This window comes from Scylla paramamosain, chromosome 19 (assembly GCF_035594125.1).
Source record: "Scylla paramamosain isolate STU-SP2022 chromosome 19, ASM3559412v1, whole genome shotgun sequence".
NCBI lineage: Eukaryota > Metazoa > Arthropoda > Malacostraca > Decapoda > Portunidae > Scylla > Scylla paramamosain.
Window position 1 is genome coordinate 11,381,142 of NC_087169.1, and position 23,664 is coordinate 11,404,805.

General features: G+C 42.8%; 1 protein-coding gene across 1 annotated transcript in view; it reads right to left on the minus strand.

Annotated features, from left to right (window-relative positions):
- The window catches only part of LOC135109629 (glucose dehydrogenase [FAD, quinone]-like), a 45,934-nt gene that overhangs the window by 4,294 nt on the left and 17,976 nt on the right, over positions 1-23,664 (minus strand). The window contains exons 8-12 of the mRNA XM_064021069.1: positions 23,471-23,584; positions 16,508-16,664; positions 13,622-13,779; positions 181-358; positions 1-50 (exon numbers count right to left, since the gene is read on the minus strand). The exon at positions 1-50 is cut by the window's left edge and continues 24 nt beyond it. Coding sequence (XP_063877139.1) covers positions 1-50; positions 181-358; positions 13,622-13,779; positions 16,508-16,664; positions 23,471-23,584 — 657 coding nt within the window. The remainder of the gene's footprint in view (positions 51-180; positions 359-13,621; positions 13,780-16,507; positions 16,665-23,470; positions 23,585-23,664) is intronic.

The following is a 23,664-nucleotide window of genomic DNA, read 5'->3' on the forward strand; positions in this document are numbered from 1 at the left end:
GCGAATTCTCAGAGCAGACGTGTTGGCGATGGCCAGCACAAACTTAATGCCTGCAGGAAATGTTGATTCCAGACATGGATCACAATTAAGGCTACCGTATAGCAATGGAAGTCGATTATCTAGCTTTTATATTATCATGTGGCTAATATCTTCGTTTTATTCATTTAGTCTGCTACTGACCTCTTATGAATGTTCTCACATCATCCGGATGACTAAGGAAGTTGGGATCAATAAGGGGAGAATCTCGAGGATCACTTGACCTGAGGCGAATTGACCCTCGACTCTTCGGGCGAGTTAACATGGGTCCGATGTTGAAGGTCTCCCGCCCAAGCACAGACTTGTAGTACCTCGCAAAAAACTGGAAAGCATTGTGTAAAGGAAGAAAAAGGTAGAGAGAGAGTGACATAATATTTTTGTATAGAGTATCACAAACACAAACAATTTTGAAAGATGGAAGAACATAGTAAGACTATCGAAATGCAGGAAGAGATTAAACACACACACACACACACACACACACACACACACACACACACACACACACACACACACATACACACACACACATGCAAACATTTATAACAAGTACTATCATAGATTTTCACCTGATTTTGACTCATGGCATCTATATAATCACAGCAGAGCGAGTTGATCTACAAGCCATGCCAAATCCTATTCCGACCAGGTGAGGATTGGTGCATTCATAAAGTTCTTGCCACTTCCTGAAATTCTTATAATTAAAACCTTTCAATTACCAATGTATTAATTGACAAAAATACCAGTGGCAACATAATGATATGAAAATTCTAAACACAAGCAAATATATGATATTTATGTAATGGTGATTGTGAATATGCACTCACAGGCAGACTAATGGAGACACCTATGGTCTGACCATTTTGAATTGAGCGTTTAGGCGTTGTCCTTTCCAGGGATTCCCGGCCTGTGGCACTGCCACACTTATACCGAGACACTCATATCAGATACTTCCTACCATAAAATAAAATGGTGCTGTAGTGTATATATATATATATATATATATATATATATATATATATATATATATATATATATATATATATATATATATATATATATATATATATATATATATATATATATATATATATATATACTGTAATGCTCTAGAAGAGGCAAGTTATAGTAATATTTTTTTTTTTTTTTTTTTTTTTTTTTGCAGAGATGAAGTTTAAATTTCATATGAGGAGATTTGAACTGAAGGCTGAAGCTGATGCAAGAAGATTGAAGGAAGGTTGAGGAGATTAGAAAAGCAAAGCTGAGGCAAGGATATATGAGAGGAAAGAAGCTGAGAAGAATATAATATTTGTGTTGGAGGAGACATGGATAGAGGATAATTCTCATGGTATTTGGGGAGAAGTGACAAGGGAAGACATAGTAGAGAGTCAAATTTTGAAGAGTTTAAAGTTAATATTGGAGTTTGATGAGAAGAAAATTACAGAGAGGTTTAGCAGATTTGAGAAGTAAGCAGTGGAGTTCGATTGGCCTCGTGAGTGTTGGGTGGCCTCGTTGCCAATATGTTAAGGGGCAAGATGTTACAAGTGCAAGGTAGGATATAGTGGGGGACTTAGAGGATCATGAAAAATTTAAGACTGTCATCTTCAGAGTGAATAAGCTGCGGCAAGAGGCTTATAGGCAGCAGTTTAGAGGCGTTAAAAAGCGACCGGGTGACTCTTATCTAGATTGTGCGAGATATTTGGAGGAGACGCTGGAGAGGTGGATTACTAGTGAGAAGGCCACTTCATATTCAACTTTGAAAGAATTAATGATTATGGAGCAATTTGTTGATATTGCTGAAAAAGAAATAGCCCCTATCTTGAAAGAAAAACGGTTTAAGAGTTTAAAGGAAGCTGCCACTTGAGCAGACGATCACATCCTAGCTCACCGTCCTGTACCTCACAGGATGAACGTGGGGGCTATGTTACCGCATGATAAGACGTTGCGAAGCTGCGGTGGCGCCGGCTTAGCGAGAGTCCATCGTCAAAATAACTGGAACTGAAAATAAGTTTGCGGAGGGAAGTCTTGCTATCAGGAAGCCTCCATTAAGCTCTGAAAGGAGGTCAACAGGGAGCATGATGAACAGTACACCCAGGTTTAATAACCAACCTGCCTACTACTAATGTAAAGCTGCGGGACATTTCAAATTTAACTACCCTAAACTTTTGACAGCAACAGTCCCCAAGCCCCCATAGAACCCGGTGGCATTAATTGTATGGCCCAACCAGTGTCCAAAGAATGGGGATGTCCAGTCGGTGTTCAGCACTATGAAAGGAGAGGCATGAATATTTGCCATCTTGCCAGTAGCTAATATGAAATAAGTCACATTGAAGTCCGAGTTAGACTTGTGGCTGCCGTTTCCGTGTGAGGGTGCAACAGAGATTGCTGGGGTTGGACACCCAGTATCAATCTTTCGCGAATACACGGCACAGCGGTCAGTATGCAGGAACATTACTGGGAGGCGTGTTGCCTATGATAAGGATGTGTTATGTTGAGGGATTAATGCTGTGGAGAGCTTTGCCACGGCCGAATTGAAGCTTCAATGTCCGCTAGTGACCGCTGAGACGTGGGCGGCTCTAGCGGAGGACCTGCCAGAAACGGGAATGGATTTTCTCCTAGGGAATAACCTGGCAGGTGTAAGAATGTGGGTGCAGCCTCCATCTGTGGATCCTGTCGCAGATGAGGAGGTGGATGGGTTTTTGGATGAAAAAGGAAAGTAGTCTAGTTGTAGCTGTGGATCTGTGGATCCTGTCGCAGATGAGGAGGTGGATGGGTTTTTGGATGAAAAAAGAAAGTAGTCCAGTTGTAGCTGGGACTCCTGAATTGGTGGGTGTGGTTACTCGCTCGTTTGTGACTTCTAGGGTTGACTGTAATAAGGCATGGCCGGCCACTAGTAGAGGAGCTCAGAGTTCTTGACGATGCCGCAGTTGGGGCAGAGTGTCCAGGGGCCTGTCCCACCTCAGTCTGTTGTGTCTGGTATGTTGGGGGTCGCTGCCAACTCTCAACTTCGCTCGGGAAGCGAAAACCTCTTCCCCTGCTGTGTGTATCGGAGGTGGGGAGCAGGCTGCTCCCCTGCCGGGACCAGACACGGTGCTCTATAGTTCATCTAGTGGACGACACCTTGCCGCAGCTGAGTGTACGGCTGGGGATATGCTTAATAAATACAATACCTCTCAGGGGCGTGTTAACCAACTCAGCTCTTACAGGAGACGCCGAAGGGGTTCCTTTATCTCATACTTCTGTCAATACGAGGGAAATTACTGAGGTGAAGTCTGCTGAATTGATAGAATGGCAGCAGGAGGATGGCAGTTAGTTCCTTACTTTGCAAAAAAAAGGAAAAGGTCAGTGAAGAACTGGAAGGACGGGAAAAGTTTATATTAAGAGACAATATCCTATATCGAAAGTGGGGAGAGGAAGATGAAAAAGAATAGGTACAGGTCGTAGTGCCGTCCAAATTCCAGGAAGCGTAACACATGAAGGCAGGCTAGCTGGGAATTTGGGAGTCAGGAAGACAGTGGAGCGATTGGAATTTTTAGTGGCTTAATATGGCTAAGTGGATGACTGCTGCTATTAAATGCTGTCACACCTGTCAGTTAGTTGGCAAGCCTAATCATCTCCCTCCTGTAACCCCTCTCCTCCCTATTCCAGTCGTAGAACCACCTTCTACTCGGGTGTTGATCGACATAGTGGGTCCCTTTCCTTCTTCAAGTGTGGGCCATAAGTATATGTTGATCATCATGGATGTGACGATCGGGTACCCTGAGGCAATTCTGTACTTGTTATATCTGGTGCTACCACTGAGTACAGGTGGTGACCTAAGAAAATACTGTGGTAATACTCAGCTGGTGTATTGATAAAATAAAACTGCACAAAATGATAAAGTGAAATGCCAGGAGCCGCATGTCCGACCCCGAGGCCAGGCGGACACGGACTCTGCGCGTCCACCAGCAAGGATGGGGCAGCAGTGATCCACTTAGCCATATTAGGCCACTAAAAATTCCACTGTAATTGCTCCACTGTCTTCCTGACTCCCAAATGCCCAGCCAGCCTGTCCTCATGTGCTAACGCTTCCTGGAATTTGGACGGCACTACAACCTGTACCAATTCTTTTTCATCTCCCTCTCTTCCTCTCGCTAAGCCGGCGCCACCGCAGCTTCCCAACGTCTTATCATGTGGTAACATAGCCCCCACGTTCATTCTGTGAGGTACAGGACGGTGAGCTAGGACGTGATCGTGACTCCACTGCTTACTTCTCAAATCTGCTAAACCTCTCTGTAACTTTCTTTTCATCAAACTCCATTATTAACTTAGAACTCCTCACAATTTGACTCTCTACTATGTCTTCCCTTGTCACCATGAGAATTATCCTCTATGCGGGTCTTCTCCAACACAAATATTATATTCATCTCAGCTTTCCTCTCATACATCCTTGCCTCAGCTTTGCTTTTCTAATCTCATCCTTCCTTCAATCTTCTTGCATCAGTTTTAGCCTTCAGTTTAAATCTCCTCATATGAAATTTATACTTCATCTCTGCAAACATACCTTCTGTCTGAGAGGTTCCACCAATACTATGTGTGTTACTGGTACTGCGGCCACGGACACTATTTGTAGGATTGGGTGCTGTGAAATTATCATTAAAACCAGCTGTGACCTCACTGAACGTTTCCCCTTGTGTCTCACAGCACAGAGGGTCAGTCAGAGCCTGCCCTTTAAAGACAACTCTCTCTTCCTTCACACAAAACTACATGCACCTAAGATATACACACTCTTCACTCAAATTTCAAAATTAGATATGGCGACTCCTACACCAGCCTCAGAGTCCTCGTCTGGGGAGGGGACCACAAATGTCCTCTTCTGGTATCGACCCTAAGTGTCTTGACACCCCCTTCTCTAGTAAACCTCATCTTTTCCTCACTGAAATACAGGTGTCTGAGGCAACCGACAGAAGCCCCTTTTCCGTTCCCTCTTACTTTCTCCAACCTCATTTTCAATCCAAAGCTGAATGTTGCGTGTATTTGCGCAGTGATTTAACCTGACCTCGTGCCCACGCTTTTGAATATTCCGAATTCTTCATGATATGGCTACAACTATAAAGTCACTCTCAAAATATTTTTTTTCTGTGCTGTATACCTCTCAACTAATTCCTCTTACTAGAAGAAATTCTTTGACTACCTAACTTTTAAATTGGAGCACATTCTAGCTCTCTTTAAATTTGTGGAGATCTTCATTCTTGGAGACTTTAATGTTCACCATCAGCTTTGACCATCATGATGAACTAGCCTTTAAATTTGTATCCTCCATGACCAAAAGCAACTGGTGCAACAGTCTATTCGTATTCTTGACCATCTTGTACACCCAACATTCTTGATCTTTTCCTAACCTCTATTCCTTCTGCTTATACTGTCACCCTCTCTTCTCCGTTGGATTGCTCCGATCACAACCTCATATCTGTATCTTGTCCTTTCGTTCCAGTCCCTTCTCAGGTTCTCCCAAAGCAGAGGTGCCTCTGGCGTTTTGCTTCTGCTAATGGGGGGGGACCTGAAGAGATACTGTTCTGATTTTCCTTGGAATGATTACTGCTTCCGTGTCAGAGACCCGTCTTTGTGTGCTGAGCACATAACAGAGGTGATAGTGTCTGGCATGGAGGCGTACATTCCTCACTCTTTCTCTCACTCTAAACCTTTCAAAATCTAACTCTCCTCGAGATTTCTGGCACCTAGCCAAAAACATCTTTAATAACATTATTTCCTCATATTTTCCTCCTTCATTTCAATTTGATGGCACCACTGCCATTTCATCTATTTCTAACACTGAACTCTTTGCACAAACCTTTGCAAAAAAAATCTATCTTGGAGGATTCAAGGTTTGCTCCTCCCTCTCCTCCATCCTCCGACTACTTCATGCTGCCCATTAAGATCTTTCACAGTGATGTTTTCTATGCCCTCGCTCACCTTAACCATCGAAAGGCTTATGGGCCTAATGGGGCCCCACCTATTTTTCTCTTGAAACTGTGCCTCTGTGCTTGCACTTTGCCCAGTCAAACTCTTCCATCTATCAACATCTACCTTTCCTTCTTGCTGGAAGCCTGTTCCTAAATAGGGTGACCATTCTAATCCCTCAGACTACCATCCTATTGCTTTAATGTCCTGCCTCCCTAAAGCTTTTTTTTTAATCTATCCTCAACAGGGAGATTCTTAAGCATCGATCACTTCACAACCTTTAATCTGATCTACAGTATGGTTTCTGTCGAGACCAATCTACTGGTGATCTTGTGGCTTTCCTTACTGAGTCCTCTTTTAGGGATTTTGGTAAAACTTTTGCTGTTGCCTTAAACATATCAAAAGTTTTTGATAAAAGTCTGTCACAAATCTTTGATTTCCGAACTACCCTCCTACGCCTTCTATCCTTCTCTCTGTAACTTCATCTCAAGTTTCCTTTCCAATCCTTCTATATGGTAGACGGTCACTGTTCTTCTTCTAAATCTATTAATAGTGACAGGACAGAACCCTAAGGAACACCCTTAGGGTTCTGTCCTGTCACCCAATCCCTTCCTATTATTCATTAAACCAAACTTCATTTCCTATCTTCTCCTACGCTAATGATACCACCCTGCATTTTTTTTCACGTCTTTTCATAGACGTCCAACCCTTCAGGAAGTAAACGGTTCACGCAGGGAAGCCACAGAACGCCTAACTTCTGATCTCTCTAAAATTTCTGACTGGGGCAGAGCAAACTTAGTATTGTTCATTGCCTCTAAAACTCAATTTTTCCCTCTAATAACTCGACACAACTTTTCTGAAAACTTTCCCTTTTTCTTCATTGACACTCAACTGTGCTCCTCTTCTACACTGAACATCTACGGTCTGTCCATTACTTATAATCTAAACTGGAAACGTCACATTTCATCTCTACCTAAAACAGCTCCTTTGAAGTTATGCGTTCTGAGTCGTCTCCGCCAGTTTTTCTCACCCCTTAGCTACTAACTAACTACTAACGTAACTAGGAGAATTTCCAGTTATCGTGGTGAGGTCGCCTTTCTTTTCCAACACTACAAAGCTCCCCTCCGCGGGTCCCAACCGAGCTGCCAGAAGCTGCCACTACTCTCGGGTCAGCTTTCCTGTAGCCTAGTGCGGGACAAACACAGATGAGTGGAGGTTACTCGTAGGCCGTGAACTCATTCCCCAATGCTGAAAAGGACTCGGCACTTACGTTCTAGGAAGCAAAGTTGCAACGGACACCACACAATATCCTGAGGATAAAACCACTCACAAACAACATGGCCTGCCACTGTCCTAAGAATATTAAGGTGCTTCGATCCGTGTTCAGTTCATCTCAAATTTCCTAATGGCCTGATCTCACCTCCTACAAAGTTAGTAGATCAGGAGAGAAAAAAAATTACTAAACACGACGCAGCCCACACAAAGAAATGTCCTCTGGCCAACAGACACCACAGTGACAACAAAAGTCACCTCGATTCAGAAAAACAAAACAACTCCAGGCAGATTGCCAATATGCCTGGACAAAGGCCACAAGACAAAGGAAACAATACAGAGGAGTGGCATTCGTCTCTATAAGAATCCAGAGACTTTGGAATGGTATTCTGGACATCCGTGGATGGTCAGACAAAGATATCCAGCCCCTCAACCTATTATTTGTATTGCCTATATAGGCAAAATTACGTACATATAACAGCTCTTTCAACAAATGCATCCTACTCGTCTGTAGGTGACTCACCAAATGGCTGAGGCACACAACCTGACCAAAAACACAAATAAGGTTCACAGCTATCCTGCTCCCAAAATCATTTCAAGTTAATAAATTAGTCCATTAAAAACTATAGGGGCTTGTTGGAATTTCTTTCATGGCTTTCAATTATTGCTCACTGTGAAAACGAGAAATAGGAAAAATTTATAAAAAAGATAATCACAAAGTAGGCTCCGATAAATTTACACTAAAATATAATACAGGCCAATGTAACAGTACGCTGGAAATGCATCAGCCTTCACACATAACTCAGCAACCTTAACACAAAGAACCTACAACGAATACGCACGAAAATATTGAAACTTACATAGTTCCCTTTGGATTATATCTTATTGAAACAGGACTCTTGACATTACTGAAATATGTTATTTGATATACAAGTTTGAAATTATTCATAACGCATTAATAATATATGTTTCGTGGGCTCTGTCATTTTTTTTTTTTTTGCTACACAGTTTAAGTTCTTTTACAGTACTAGTACACACACACACATACACACACACACACACACACACACACACACACACACACACACACACACACACACATACACAGGTCACCGTCCAGGTCACACGTGCCTATCCGCGCTCCGTTTCCTAGAGTCAGGTCAGGCGAGTCGGCCTACAGCCTCTCTGCTTTCTCCCTTTCTCACCACCCGTACCGAGACGGGCAGTCTCTGCACCCTCGGGTAGTGTTCTCGTGTCCTCGTATTTTTCCGCGCGCTCTCCTCCTGGCACCTCGTCCACCAGAGGCCCTCCCTGCGCCCGGCGCCATCGGTCCACGTTTTTTTTTTTTTCTGTGCCTCGCCGTCCACTCCTTGAGACGCCCTTGTGGACATAGGACGCCCCAGCGCCTACATGTGATGTCGCCCATGTCGCTGCCCTTCCACTTGACGGCCCCGCCTACGTGAGTTCCACCTCTGACTCCAGGTATAGCTATTACCTCTCCTCACGGAGCTATTGCCGGCCACTCACCAAGACTTCCCAGCCCCCCGGACAGCCTTTGCGCCCATGCTTCTCCCTCCTGTATGTCAGTGCTCTCTGTCCCGACCAAACTTACTCCACCACCCGACCTCACCCCAATCATTCACCTCTCTCTCTTTCTCTCTCTCTCTCTCTCTCTCTCTCTCTCTCTCTCTCTCTCTCTCTCTCTCTCTCTCTCTCTCTCTCTCTCTCTCTCTCTCTCTCTCTCTCTCTCTCTCTCTCTCTCTCTCTCTCTCTCTCTCTCTCTCTCTCTCTCTCTCTCTCTCTCTCTCTCTCTCTCTCTCTCTCTCTCCCCTCCCTCATCCCCGCACTCTCTCTCTCTCTCTCTCTCTCTCTCTCTCTCTCTCTCTCTCTCTCTCTCTCTCTCTCTCTCTCTCTCTCTCTCTCTCTCTCTCTCTCCATCTTTCCCTTCCCTCACCTCTCTCTCTCTCTCTCTCTCTCTCTCTCTCTCTCTCTCTCTCTCTCTCTCTCTCTCTCTCTCTCTCTCTCTCTCTCTCTCTCTCTCTCTCTCTCTCTCTCTCTCTCTCTCTCTCTCTGCTTCTTTCTCTTGCTCCCCTCTCTACCACACACATACACACACACAGTTTGTCCCCATCATGCAATATGACACCCACAGACCACCCCATTGCCGGTCCGTCCACTTCTGGCACATAGGCCTGTCACGTGAGTGGAGACCGGAACGCATCCAGCGCGCGCAACGGAGTTTGGTCCTGCCGCCCTTGCAGGGAGTTCTTTCGGCGACAACGCTAGTCCCCTCCTGGCAACCACTTATCAGCACTGTGGTAACTGCCTCTATGCCCGAGGCAACCGAAAGTCTTGCGCACCATGTAGGATGTGTCGCTGTCTCGAAGCAGGGTTGGGTTCCAACTCAACATCAAGCACCCAGACACCTGATGCGAATGAGCTCCTCTGTCACATGTGCAAACATGTCAACTACCGGAAGCAGATCATTTTTTACTCCCAGTTTGACCACACCCATCACCTCACCTGTATCGGCATCACGCAAGCCCAGGCCGCCCAGCTGTCACTGTGATGCCTGTCTCCGCACCGACCATCTACGTGATGCTGTTCGCGACGACCCTGGGGACAATCAAACGCCACCTATTGACATGGCAGCAGGTCTCGCCAGCCTCAAGGCACACTCCAGATTGCTGCAGGACGTCCCCCGCAGACACCGCCACCGCATAGCCTCAGACCTCAGAGCCATCTTGCATGGTGGCGCCTCCTTTCCTTTACTTACACAAGCCCCCTTGCCAAGATAGCAAACCCGTCGCCCCCCCTCCGGAAACCGACGTTCACACCAGCACCGAGGCAGCATCAGGGATGGGCGAAGACAGCCTTTCCAGAAGAGTTATCAGGAAATACGCCGACGGAGACATTCGCGCTGCGCTCCTTGACTTGACCTCTCCAACGCCTTCAACACTGTCTGCAGATCAGCAATACTCCGCGAAGCCTTTCGCCGCTTCCGTGCCGCCACGCTGCTGGTGTCACAAGCATACTCACAGCCTTCACCACTCTACTTTGGACCCAACGGTCCTTGGTCATATCATGGTGTGCAGCAAGGCGACCCTTTGGGCCTGATTTTATTCGCCCTCGCGGTAGACCCTGTCATACATGCCCTTCACTCTCAATCTATGGTACTTGGACGATGGCACCTTAGGTGGTCCTTCAGAGACAGTCGCGGCCGACATCAACAGTTTATTCCCATCCCTTCGAGAATTCGGTCTTGAAGTCAACCCACCTCGATGTCAGTGACGGAACCGGAATGAGCAACGGAGGCCGGGCAGTTCCAACAGAGGGCAACGACACAAGCATACCACACACACAAGCAGACGCCCATACCAGGATCGACGCAAAAACCGGCTCCCACATTAAGGATTTCCTCAAACTCGCCCAACCTACACCTCTCACACACCTCACCATCCTGGGCGCCCCCATCCACTCCCATGGCTACGAAGAGGTTCTAGCTAACATTGAGGGGATCACCAGGACACTCATCAAAAGGTACGCAGCAGTTCCCAGACCCACATACCAGTTGAGAGCAGCACCCATCTATGCCACCCAAGAATCTCTGCGGGCCATTAACGAACAAGTGCGGGAGGTGAGATAGCGAAGCTGCAACGTTAATCTCACTGACGTCTCCTGGACACAGGCTTCTCTGCCTCTGCGTTTTGGGGGTCTAAGAGTAAGACGCCTGACGGACGTGGCGCTACCTGCCTATATTGCCTCTGTGGAAGCATCACCTGGTTTGGTCTGTACCATTAACCGCTGCCCCAACGGTGACAGACCTATCCGACTGACTTCAACCATAGAGACTCACCGGCAACCAGTGTCCTAACCTCAACCCTGACCTTGCTCTCACACAACGGACTCTGGACGAGGCAGCCTCCAAGCACCGCCTGGACAACTTGCTGGCTCACGCCAACCAGACTGACCAAGCGCATCTCCTCGCCTCAGAATGGGGCTTGGCTCTCAGCCATCCCAGTGGAATGCCTCGGTCTTCTCCTATCCGACGAAGCGGTACGAGTCGGCGTAGCATTAAGGCTGGGCACCCGCGTCCAGCAACCTCATCGCTGCCGCTGTGGGGCCATAATGGACGCTTTAGGCCACCACAGTCTGTCCTGCCCTCGCAACCCCGCCATGCGGCCCTCAACGATTTGATTTGCCGGGCTTTGGCCACAGTTGGCTTGGTAGCTATCCTCGAGCCGCGAGGTTAGAACGAGGAGATGGGCGCCGACCAGATGGTATCACAGTCTTCTCGTTCAGGCAAGGCAGAATGCTGATGTGGGACGCTACATGAGTCAACACATATGCCAGCACCCACCTCCTTGACTGTACCTCTGCCGACGGCGCTGCCGCCCGAGCGGCTGAGGAGAGCAAACGTCAGCGTCACGCGGCCCTCGCACTGCGATACGAATTCATGCCTCTTGCCGTGGAGACAAGCGGGGTGTTGGGCCCAGCCTTCAACGACTTGCTGTAGGACATCAGCAGGCGCGTCAGCCAGCGCAGCGGAGAGCCCCGCGAAGACAGCCTGGCTGCGACAACGAATCAGCCTTGCCGTGGTGCTTGGTAACGCGGCGGCGATCTGCGGGCCCTGGGACGGCAACGTACGGCCTTATCCGCCCCCTCTGGACCCCCTTAAGGACGGGGACACTTCTCCCTACCTTATATTTACGTTTGAGGTATATCTAAAGGTACATAAGAAAAATTGGAAGAGAATAGATCAGTAATAAGGCCAGGAAAGGATTCTGGAAAATTATCGAATGCACCATCTTATTCATGGACCACCGTCTCTCCCTTCGCCTTACCACCTTCTCCACCCCTACTTCTTACCAACTTATGCCCCGCTAAACATACACTAAAGTACCGACAACGCAGGGTCGTTATAACGTTCATCTGCCATAACACTGAAATTCTGACAGAGAGAGAGAGAGAGAGAGAGAGAGAGAGAGAGAGAGAGAGAGAGAGAGAGAGAGAGAGAGAGAGAGAGAGAAGGTGGGAGGGAAGGATGGAGGGAGGGAGGAAAAGATGAGGAAGGGAGGGAGGGAAGGAGGGAAGGGGGAGGAGGAGGAAGGGAGGGAGGGAGGGAAAGAGGGAATGGGGAGGAGAGAGAGAGAGGGAGAGAGAGAGAGAGAGAGAGAGAGAGAGAGAGAGAGAGAGAGAGAGAGAGAGAGAGAGAGAGAGAGAGAGAGAGAGAGAGAGAGAGAGAGCAATACGGCTCCGACTTAGGCGGGATTTATAATATGTATATGCGTGACGCCGACTAGGTAAATGTGATAGACACTTGTCAAATCAGCGTGAAATTCGAAACTATAAAAATTTAATGGTAAAAAATTTACGGGATGGTAAAAATTTAAGACTAAGCGCGAAACTCAAGAATCGCGAAACTCGAGATGGTAAAAATTTCAGGCTAAGCACGAAAATCGAGGATCGCGAAACTCGGGTAGCGCGGAACTCGGGAGGGTAGTGTATTTGTTGTGTTATCTCAAAAATGTAGCAGTGCAAATGTGCTCATTTTGATGGCTTTTTCGAAAATTGTGAATTTTTTATATAATATTTTCTGCTTCCCTGGAACCAATTTGATTTTTTTTTTTTTCTCATAAGTTCTTCAGTCGCCATAACACACATTTGCCGTACGAACGCTAAAAAAAAAACTCGTATCAGTAACCCAAAGCAAACCTTCCCCATCGTAAAACTATCATCTCTCCTCAAGTACCAACCCAGAGTTGCCGACCCTTCCAACAAAGCACGCACAGCCACACAGCCTTATACGTTATTCCTGTAACGTAAACTAGTGTGCAACGAGAGTTTTAGTTTCCTATCTTTCTCTCAGTACTAGTTACATTTATCCCAGATTATCAATGTCACTGTTTATTTTCAATAGTTCGGCTGAAAGTTATGATTATTATTATTATTATTATTATTATTATTATTATTATTATTATTATTATTATTATTATTATTATTATTATTATTATTATTACTGTTGTTGTTGTTGTTGTTGTTGTTGTTGTTGTTGTTGTTTTGTTGTTGCTGTTTTGTTGTTGTTGTTATTATTATTATTATTATTATTATTATTATTATTATTATTATTATTATTATTATTATTATTATTATCATTATCATTACTAGTATTGTTAATACTACTATCATTATTATTATTATTATAATTATTATTATTATTATTACTATTATTATTATTATTATTATTATTATTATTATTATTATTATTACCATTATCATTATCATTGTTATTATTATTGTCATTGTTATTGTAATTATCAACATCATTATCATTACCACTACTGCTGTTACGCTTGCTGAAAAAAACACTTACGTCTCTCCTGAAGCCTATAAGATCTGTGATGAAGAGACCATAATCCATCGCCGGTCCGCCAGATATAAACAGGTACTGTAGTTCTGGCCAATCTGGGTCGCCCTCTTCCGAGCGACTCCATGCATTACCTTCCAAAGAGAACGGACTTGTAAGGGGACCTGTAAAATGGAACATGTCATTCTTTCATTATTCACATTTTTAACAAGAAATAAATACAAATTACCAAGAGTATTTCATTGTATTTGTAATTCTGTCTATAGGCTTTTCAGAATAATCAGTTGGGGATAAAACAATTAACATCATGCGTAAATGGTCGATTACCTATGCCGAAAACTAACAAGATTGCAAAAATAACAAAATAAATAAATAAATAACCCGTCCACATATTTCTTCCTAGAATGTACCATTTTTGCTCCAAAACTATACGTTTTCTGTAAGCAATGTTCAATAACCTGATATTTTTCTTCATGGTATTTACTGCGGCGTTGTTGTAGATGAATGACTATCATATTATTGGCAACATTTCATTTCATTTATTTACCTTTTGTTTCCACAACAGTAACAATGAATTTCGGCATAAAACTGACATGAAGCAACGCAAAATTATAGAAAACTTTACATTAAGGTGGTGAAATTCTAAAAATTTTGATTTATCAAAAGTTACCAGCAAGAAACTAAACTGAAAGAGTCAGAACTGTGAACAAAGCCAGAGTCAGTCTCTAATTTTCCTTCAGAGCTTTTATAGAGCATAGTGTTATATGAGGAAAAAAAATATATATATATATATATATATATATATATATATATATATATATATATATATATATATATATATATATATATATATATATATATATATATATATATATATATATATATATATATATGTATGTATGTATGTATATAGAACACTTATATATTCTTTCTTTCATTGATTTCACTTGTTTGCAACATTTGGAAAGCAATTAGATAAGTAAATGAGGTTTTTTAAAGGTCTTTATCTGACAGGAAAACCAATAGTAACCCATATTATAATGAAATAAGGCAAAAATGTCGATTCATTGTTCTAGTAACAAAAGCAAAGTTTTAGGATCAAAACTTTTCTTCTATTTTATATACATGGAAATAACTGGAAAATTTTGGTTTGGGGCCAAGGACAAGACAAAAGTGAAATTTTGTTACATAGTGTATAATTTATGCTAAATACAGCAGCACACAACCTCTATTCTTCACTACTTTCGACACTCACCCAACATTCTTGATCCTTTCCTAACTTCTTGTTCTGTCAAATTGTTTACTCTGTTGGATTCCTCCGAAAGAAAATCGAATTTCAGTATTGTGTTCTATTACTCCAGCGCTGCCTCTAGACCTACCGAAGCGGAGGTGCTTCAGACATTATTCCCCTGCCAGGTGGGAAGCCCTGAGACAATATAATTATGATTTTCCCTGAAGTGACTTGTTTTCATATAACAGACTCATCTTTATGCACAACAGCAGATGATTATTTGGCATGGAGACAAATACTGCACACACAGTCTTTAACCACAAAGTTCATAAGCAATGTTTCAAATCATGCTGCTCTCGTGTTGTCGACAATGGAGAGACATGTCACAAGTGTTACATTAGCTTTCTTCTCCTGAAACTCATGTTTTTTTTTTTCTTTTTCTTTTTTTTTTTCTTTTTTTTGTCCGAAAGTATGTCAAATCTGTCCTATTTACCAAGAAGAATTATATATTTCATCAAGAGAAAATAGCAATTAGATCTTCTTCTCCTCATGACTTCTGGAACCTAGTCAAATATACCTCCAACAATAACTAGTCTTCGTCTCTTCTTGCCCTATTTCATCCAAATGGCATCACTGCCATCTTACGACACTAAAATAAATTAACTCCCAAATAAACACACAGTACCCATAAAACAAAATCCAGCCTACGGGAAATTTCTCTGATCACTACTATATTTTGATTAGAAGAAAATAAAAAGGAGAAGTATGTATAAAAACTTCCACCGTTCCATACAACCCAACTGCGCTGACAGACCTCACGCGTGTCACAAGATCTCAAATAAAATTTTACTGAAGTTAAAAGTAAAAGTAAAGAGTGTTATGAATGTGTTTCATTTCTTCGTGAACGCTTTGTATCTAAATCATGAAATAGCCGTTTATAATTAATGATAAATCAATTAATTCTTAAAAGATTATTCATAATTACTAGTAATGGTCAAAATAGTTAAATAAACTAAATTATTGACTTTATATTATAACATTTTCTGCAGAATGATGAAAAGAGTTATTCGCAATTTTCATTAGGTATAAATCAAAGCTCTTCAGCAATGACTTATCCAACGCAACCGGCCTTACGAATAACAAACACTCTCACAAGAGGCAGTGTTCGCAGGTTAAGTAATCAATGGTCAATAGTCTCATCACAAGGAAGGGCCACGTGCAACCTCTACCACGTCTCTACAAACCGAAGTAAATTATGATGCTTATGGACGACGCTGATATCGGAGTTAAAGCGAAATCTGATCTGTCGCTTGTATCGTTATGGGAGCCTTTAAGGAGTGTCAAGTACTTTAGGCAAAGTTTTTTCGGGGGAGTTATTTTGGTTCTCGTCAGCTGATGGGAATGACTTTGTAGGCATGAACAATCAGTGGTAATTCAAATGCTATTAGTTACCGCAATCCCGCTACCAACTATCCATCATATCAACGTTGCCTCATGAGTAAATGGCTACACAAGTTTGGATGCTAAAAGCATGACGAAAATAGTATTCAGATTCTTCTTTTTTTTCTATTTCATATTGATATCTTGCACAAGACAAATTCCATGAGGTAAGTACTTTGCTGTACATTTTGCATAAGTAGTGGGGATCAAGTTTGACTTAACTTTCCTGTTGTAAACATAGTCCTTGAAAAAGAGTGGATTGGCCAATGTGGTGATCCTGCTGGCAGACCCTTTCCGCACCGTCCACGTCAGGCCGAAGATGGAGGGATGGTCATGCAGATTTTTCCCCACTCCTGGCACGTCGGCCATGACAGGGATCTGGGTAGCGAGAGAAAACGTAAAGGGGAATATTATACATTGAATCTCTCAAAAATAACAGATTGTAAGTTTTTTTTTTTTTTTTATGCATCACGTTTGTAACGTCGAGCTCTGCCGTGTGTGTATGTAATATATTTTCACTGAGGGATACCTCAGCATCTTTCCACCAATATTCCTCCCTTTGGATTGAACATCTTGTTCGTCACTTTCTTGGCTTACAAAATGCATGTAAAACAAATCTAAATATATCTGGACCCGTTCAGCTGTTTCTTCTACGTGTAATTGATAATTTTAATCGAGATCTAACGTTATAAATATCACCATACTATTGTAAGATGAAAACACAACTCAGCGCCATTTTTTATCCTACCGTCGACTGTCGATGCTGCTTCCCGTTTGTAGCGGAAGCAAACTCGTGTCCGAGAGTAAGACGGTAGCGTCCGAGAAAGGGAATAAAGAAAGAATAAAATTAATATAAAATTAAAGTACGCATCTCATCTCGAGCTAAAACGGCTTCTATGACATTATGCTCTCAGCAAGTGTTTCTCATCCACTACCCCCCCCTCCCACCCCGGTCCCCAATTCAACTGCTAATTCTGTACAAGGACCTTATCCGTCCATGTATGGAGTACGCTTCACATGTATTGAGGTTGGGTTGGAAAAAGCCCGGATATATATATATATATATATATATATATATATATATATATATATATATATATATATATATATATATATATATATATATATATATATATATATATATATATATATATATATCCTCAGTCTGTCCAGGCAGAGTGAGGATGTTCAGTTTAGAAGAGGAGGGACAGTTGAGTGTCATTGAAGAAGAGGGTATAGTTGTGTGGAAGGCTGTGTCGAGTTGATAGATAGAGGGATTGAGTTTTTTTTAGGCATTGCTCTTCCTCAATCAGAAATTTTAGAGAGCTCAGAAGTCAGGCGTTTTGTGGCTTCCCTGTGAGAGCTGTTTACTTCCTGAAGGGTTAAATGTCTACAAAAAGACATGGAAAAGTGCAGGATGGTGTATCATCAGCGTAAGAGTGGATAGGACAAGAAGTTCGGTTTAGAAGATGATAATAGGAAGAGAATGGGTGACAGGACAGAACCCTGAGGAACACCCATGTTAATAGATTTAGAAGAACCGTGACCGTGTACCACATCACCAATCGAATGATCAGAAAAGAAACTTGAGATGAAGTTACAGAGAGAAGGACAGAAGTCGTAGGATGGTTGTTTGGAAATCAAAATTTTGTGCCAGACTCTTTTTAAACCTTGTGATATGTATTAGCCAACATCAAAAGTTTCTCTAAAATCTCTAAAAAAGGATGACCAAGACTCAGTAAGGGAAACCAAAAGATCACCAGTAGAACGGCCTTGACAGAACCCATACTGGCGATGAGATAGAAAGTTATGAAGTTGATAGATATTTAATAATCTTCCTGTTGAGGATAGATCCAAAACTTTAGAGAGGCAGGAAGTTAAAGCAATAGGACGATTGAGGGGACCTGAGGAGGTATTTTGCTGATTTTCCTTGGAATGACTACTGCTTCCGTGTCAGAGACCCGTTTTTGTGTGCTGAGCGCATAACAGAGGTGATAGTGTCTGGCATGGAGGCATGCCACTCACTCACTCTTTTTCTCGTCCTAAACCTTGATTTAACACAGCTTGTTCTCGTGCTATACATGATAGAGAGGTGGCCCACAAAAGGTACTTAAGCCTTCCATCACCAGAATCTCATGCACTTTATATTTCTGCCCGGAACCATGCCAAGTCTGTTTCTCCAACTAGCCAAAAACTCCTTCATTAACAGAAAACGTCAAAACCTTTCAAGATCTAACTCCCCTTGTGATTTCTGGCATCTAGCCAAAAATATCTCCAATAACTTTGCTTCTTCTTCTTTCCCTCCTCTATTTCAACCAGATGGCACCACTGCTATCACATCTATTTCTAAAGCTGAACTCTTTGCTCAAACCTTTGCTAAAAACTCTACCTTGGACGATTCTGGGCTTGTTCCTCCCTCTCCTCCACCCTCTGACTACTTCATGCCACCTATTAAAATTCTTCGCAATGATGTTTTCCATACCCTCGCTGGCCTTGGAAGGCTAATGGACCTGATGGGGTCCCTCCTATTGTTCTCCGAAATTGTGCCTCCATGCTTGCACCTTGCCTAGTCAAACTCTTTCAGCTCTGTCTGTCAACATCTACTTTTCCTTCTTGCTGGAAGTTTGCCTACATTCAACCTGTTCCTAAAAAGGGTGACCGTTCTAATCCCTCAAACTACCGTCCTATTGCTTTAATTTCCTGCCTATCTAAAGTTTTTGAATCTATCCTCAACAGGAAGATTCTTAAACATCTATCACTTCACAATCTTCTATCTGATCGCCAGTATGGGTTCCGTCAAGGACGCTCTACTGGTGATCTTCTGGCTTTCCTTACTGAGTCTTGGTCATCCTCTTTTAGAGATTTTGGTGAAACTTTTGCTGTTGCCTTGGACATATCAAAAGTTTTTGATAGAGTCTGGCACAAAGCTTTGATTTCCAAACTACCCTCCTACGGTTTCTATCCTTCTCTCTGTAACTTCATCTCAAATTTCCTTTCTGACCGTTCTATTGCTGCTGTGGTAGACGGTCACTGTTCTTCTCCTAAATCTATTAACAGTGGTGTTCCTCAGGGTTCTGTCCTGTCACCCACTCTCTTCTTATTATTCATTAATGATCTTCTAAACCAAACTTCTTGTCCTATCCACTCCTACGCTGATGATACCACCCTGCACTTTTCCACGTCTTTTCATAGACGTCCAACCCTTCAGGAGGTAAACATATCACGCAGGGAAGCCACAGAACGCCTGACTTCTGATCTTTCTAAAATTTCTGATTGGGGCAGAGCAAACTTGGTATTGTTCAATGCCTCAAAAACTCAATTCCTCCATCTATCAACTCGACACAACCTTCCAGACAACTATCCCCTCTTCTTCAATGACACTCAACTGTCCCCCTCTTCTACACTGAACATCCTTGGTCTGTCCTTTACTTATAATCTGAACTGGAAACTTCACATCTCATCTCTAGCTAAAACAGCTTCTTTTAAGTTAGGTGTTCTGAGACGTCTCCGCCAGTTTTTCTCACCCCCCCCCCCGCTGCTAACTCTGTCCAAGGGCCTTATCCGTCCATGTATGGAGTATGCTTCACATGTCTGGGGGGGTTCCGCTCATACTACTCTTCTAGACAGGATGGAATCAAAAGCTTTTCGTCTCATCAACTCCTCTCTTCTAACTGACTGTCTTCAGCCTCTCTCTCACCGCCGCAATGTTGCATATCTAGCTGTCTTCTACCGCTATTTTGCTAACTACTCTTCTGATCTATGCTAACTACTCTTCTGAACTTGCTAACTGCATGCCTCCCCTCCTTCCGCGGCCTCGCTGCACAAGACTTTCTTCTTTCTCTCACCCCTATTCTGTCCACCTCTCTAACGCAAGAGTTAACCAGTATTCTCAATCATTCATCCCTTTCTCTGGTAAACTCTGGAACTCCCTGCCTGCTTCTGTATTTCCACCTTCCTATGACTTGAATTCCTTCAAGAGGGAGGTTTCAAGACACTTATTCATCAATTTTTGACCACTGCTTTGACCCTTTTATAGGACTGGCATTTCAGTGGGCATTTTCTTATTAGATTTTTGTTGCCCTTGGCCAGTGTCCTTCCTACATAAGAAAAAAAAAAAAAAAGGTATTTTGATGATTTTCCTTGCAATGACCACTGCTTCCGTGTCAGAGACCCGTCTCTGTGTGCCGAGCGCATAACAGAAGTGATAGTGTCAGGCATGGAGGCGTACATTCCTCACTCTTTTTCTCGACCCAAACCTTCCAAACCTTGGTTTAACACAGCCTATTCTTGTGTTATACATGATTGAGAGGTAGCAACACAAAAGGTACTTAAGCTTTCCATCACCAGAATCTCATGCACTTAATATTTCTGACCGGAGCCATGCCAAGTCTGTTCTCCAACTAGCCAAAAATTTCTTCATTAATAGAAAGTGTCAAAATCTTTCAAGGTCTAATTCCTCACGTAACTTCTGGCATCTAGCTAAAAATATCTCCAATAGCTTTGCTTCTTTTTTTCCCCTCCTTTATTTCAACCAGATTGCACCACTGCTATCACAGCTATAAAGCTGAATTCCTCATTCAAACCTTTACTAAAAATTCTACCTTGGACGATTGAGGGCTTGTTCATCCCTCTCCTCCATCCTCTGACTACTTCATGCTACCTATTAAAATTCTTCGCAGTGATGTTTTCATTGCCCTCACTGGCCTAAACACTCGGAAGGCTTATGGACCTGATAGGGTCCCTTCTATTCTTCTCTGGAACTACACCTCCGTGCTTGCACCTTGCCTAGTCAGACTCTTTCAACTCTGTCTATCAACATCTTCCTTTCCTTCTTGCTGGAAGTTTGCCTACATTCAGCCTGTTCCTAAAAAAAGGTGACCGTTCTAATCCCTCAAACTAGCGTCCTATTGCTTTAATTTCCTTCCTACCTAAAGTTTTTTAATCTATCCTTAAGAGGAAAATTCTTAAACATCTGTCTTAAACATCACTTCGCAACCTTCTACCTGAGCACCAGTATGGGTTCTGGCAAGGCTGCTCTAGTGGTGAACATCTGGCTTCCTTTACTGAGTATTGCTCATCCTCTTTTAGAGATTTTGGCTAAACTTTTGCTATTGCCTTAGGTATATCAAAAGCTTTTGATTGTCTGACACAAAGCTTTGATTTCCAAACTAGCCTCCTACGGCTTCTATCCTTCTCTTTGTAACTTCATCTCAGGTTTCCTTTCTGACCATTCTGTTGTTGCTGTGGTAGACAGCCACTGTTCTTCTTCTAAATTTATTAACAGTGGTGTTCCTCAGGGTTATGTCCTGTCACCCACTCTCTTTCTATCATTCATCAATGATCTTCTAAACCAAACTTTTTGTCCTATCCACTCCTACGCTGATGATACCACCCTGCACTTTTCCACGTCTTTTCATGGACGTCCAACCATTCAGGAAGTATAAAGTTCATGCAGGGAAACCACAGAACGCCTGACTTCTGATCTCTCTAAAATATCTGATTGGGGCAGGGCAAACTTGGTATTGTTCATTGCCTCAAAAACTCAATTCTTCCATCTTTCAATTCGACACAACCTTCCAGACAACTATCCCTTCTTCTTCAATGACACTCAACTGTCTCCCTCTTCTACTCTAAATATCCTCAGTCTGTCCTTTTCCTATAATTTAAACTGGAAACTACACATCTCATCCCTAGCTAAAACAGTTTCTATGAATTTAAGTGTTCTGAGACGTCTCCGCCATTTTTTCTCACCCCCACCCCCCTACCTGCTAACTCTATACTATGGACTTATCCGTCCATGTATGGAGTATGCTATCTGTGGGGGTTCACTTTTAGACAGGGTGAAATCAAAAGCTTTTCGTATCAACTCTTCTCCTCTAATTGACTGTCTTCAGCGTCTTTCTCATCGCCGCAATGTTACATCTCTAGCTATCTTCTGTCGCTATTTTCATGCTAACTGGTCTTCCGATCTTGCTAACTGCATGCCTCCCCTCCTCCTGCGGTCTCGCTGCACAAGACTTTCTTCTTTTTCTCACCCCTATTCTGTCCACCTCTCTAATGCAAGAGTTAACCAGTATTCTCAAAATTTCATTTCTTTTTCTGGTAAAGTCTGGAACTCCCTACCTGCTTCTATATTTCCACTTCCCATGACATCAATTCCTTCAAGAGGGAGATTTCAAGACACTTATCCTTCAATTTTTAACTAGTTTTGGACCCTATTCGGGAACCAGCATCTCAGTGGGCTTTTTTTTTTTTTATTGGGTTTTCTTGCCCTTGGCCAGTATCCCTCCTCCATAAAAAAAAAAAAAAAAGTGAATAGGGGCACACGAGATGTCACCTCACTTACACCTTGACCCTACCCCGCAGCTGCGCCCTAGCATTTGCTTGAATCTTGCTTCCTTGCCGCCGTATGCAGCGAGCAGAAACAACCCCAATCAAATCCATGGATGTCTTTCCTGAATCTTAAGTGGCGAAACTGTTTTCGGCTTTTTCGACAAAAAGTATACTGGTGTATTAAAAAATTATTACGACCCAGACTTAATTGTAAGTTAAAAATTTTTAGAGGCAGCCGAGACTCATTTTGGGCTACATCTTTTATGTAAGAAATAAAATGTTGTGTCGTAAGATATTAAACAATCTAGCTTGGTTTTCGGGAAAATACAACCATGGGTATCTCCTACACTTTTCCTATGAAATTTAAAGACTACATATGAGCTGATAAAATGACGAAGAGGTTCTTGCAGGACGTAAGAAGGAGAAGATAATCCGAAACTCTTTCCAGCCTAATGGGTCAGCGATCCACAAGATATCTGCTGGAAGACTGCATGCACGCATCACATTCAGGTAAGACAATGACATGAAGATACATGCAATAAACACTTTCTCTTAAGAAAATTGTCCTTTAATATAATGTTTGTGACACTATAGGAGACTTTTGAGACTAGAAAGAAGCTTATTTAAAGCAAACAATAATTTGCACACAGTTAGGACTTGCTCCTTAGAGGAAAAAAATATCTTATAAAAGTTAGATAAAAGACTCATCAATTATATTGGATGCAGTATGAGTAAACATCCCAGTAATATCATTGGCACCTGTCCACTAACCCAAGTGTCCAGATGACTTGGCAGTGATGACAAGACAATGGTGCCACGGCCGAAGAACGTGAACGTGAACATTACTTTACCCCGTGGTGATGGAGATGGCGAGCCGGTCCCACGCCTGACACCATCAGCAATTTTGGCGTTCCAACAGCCCCAGCAGACAATATTACTTCCTTACTTGCCTGAACCGTCCTGACCTGTTCCAGGTAATGAAGTATAAAATAAGTTTAATAAATCAAGGAGGGAGAGGCACAAATGTCGGCTGCAAGGAGCAGCG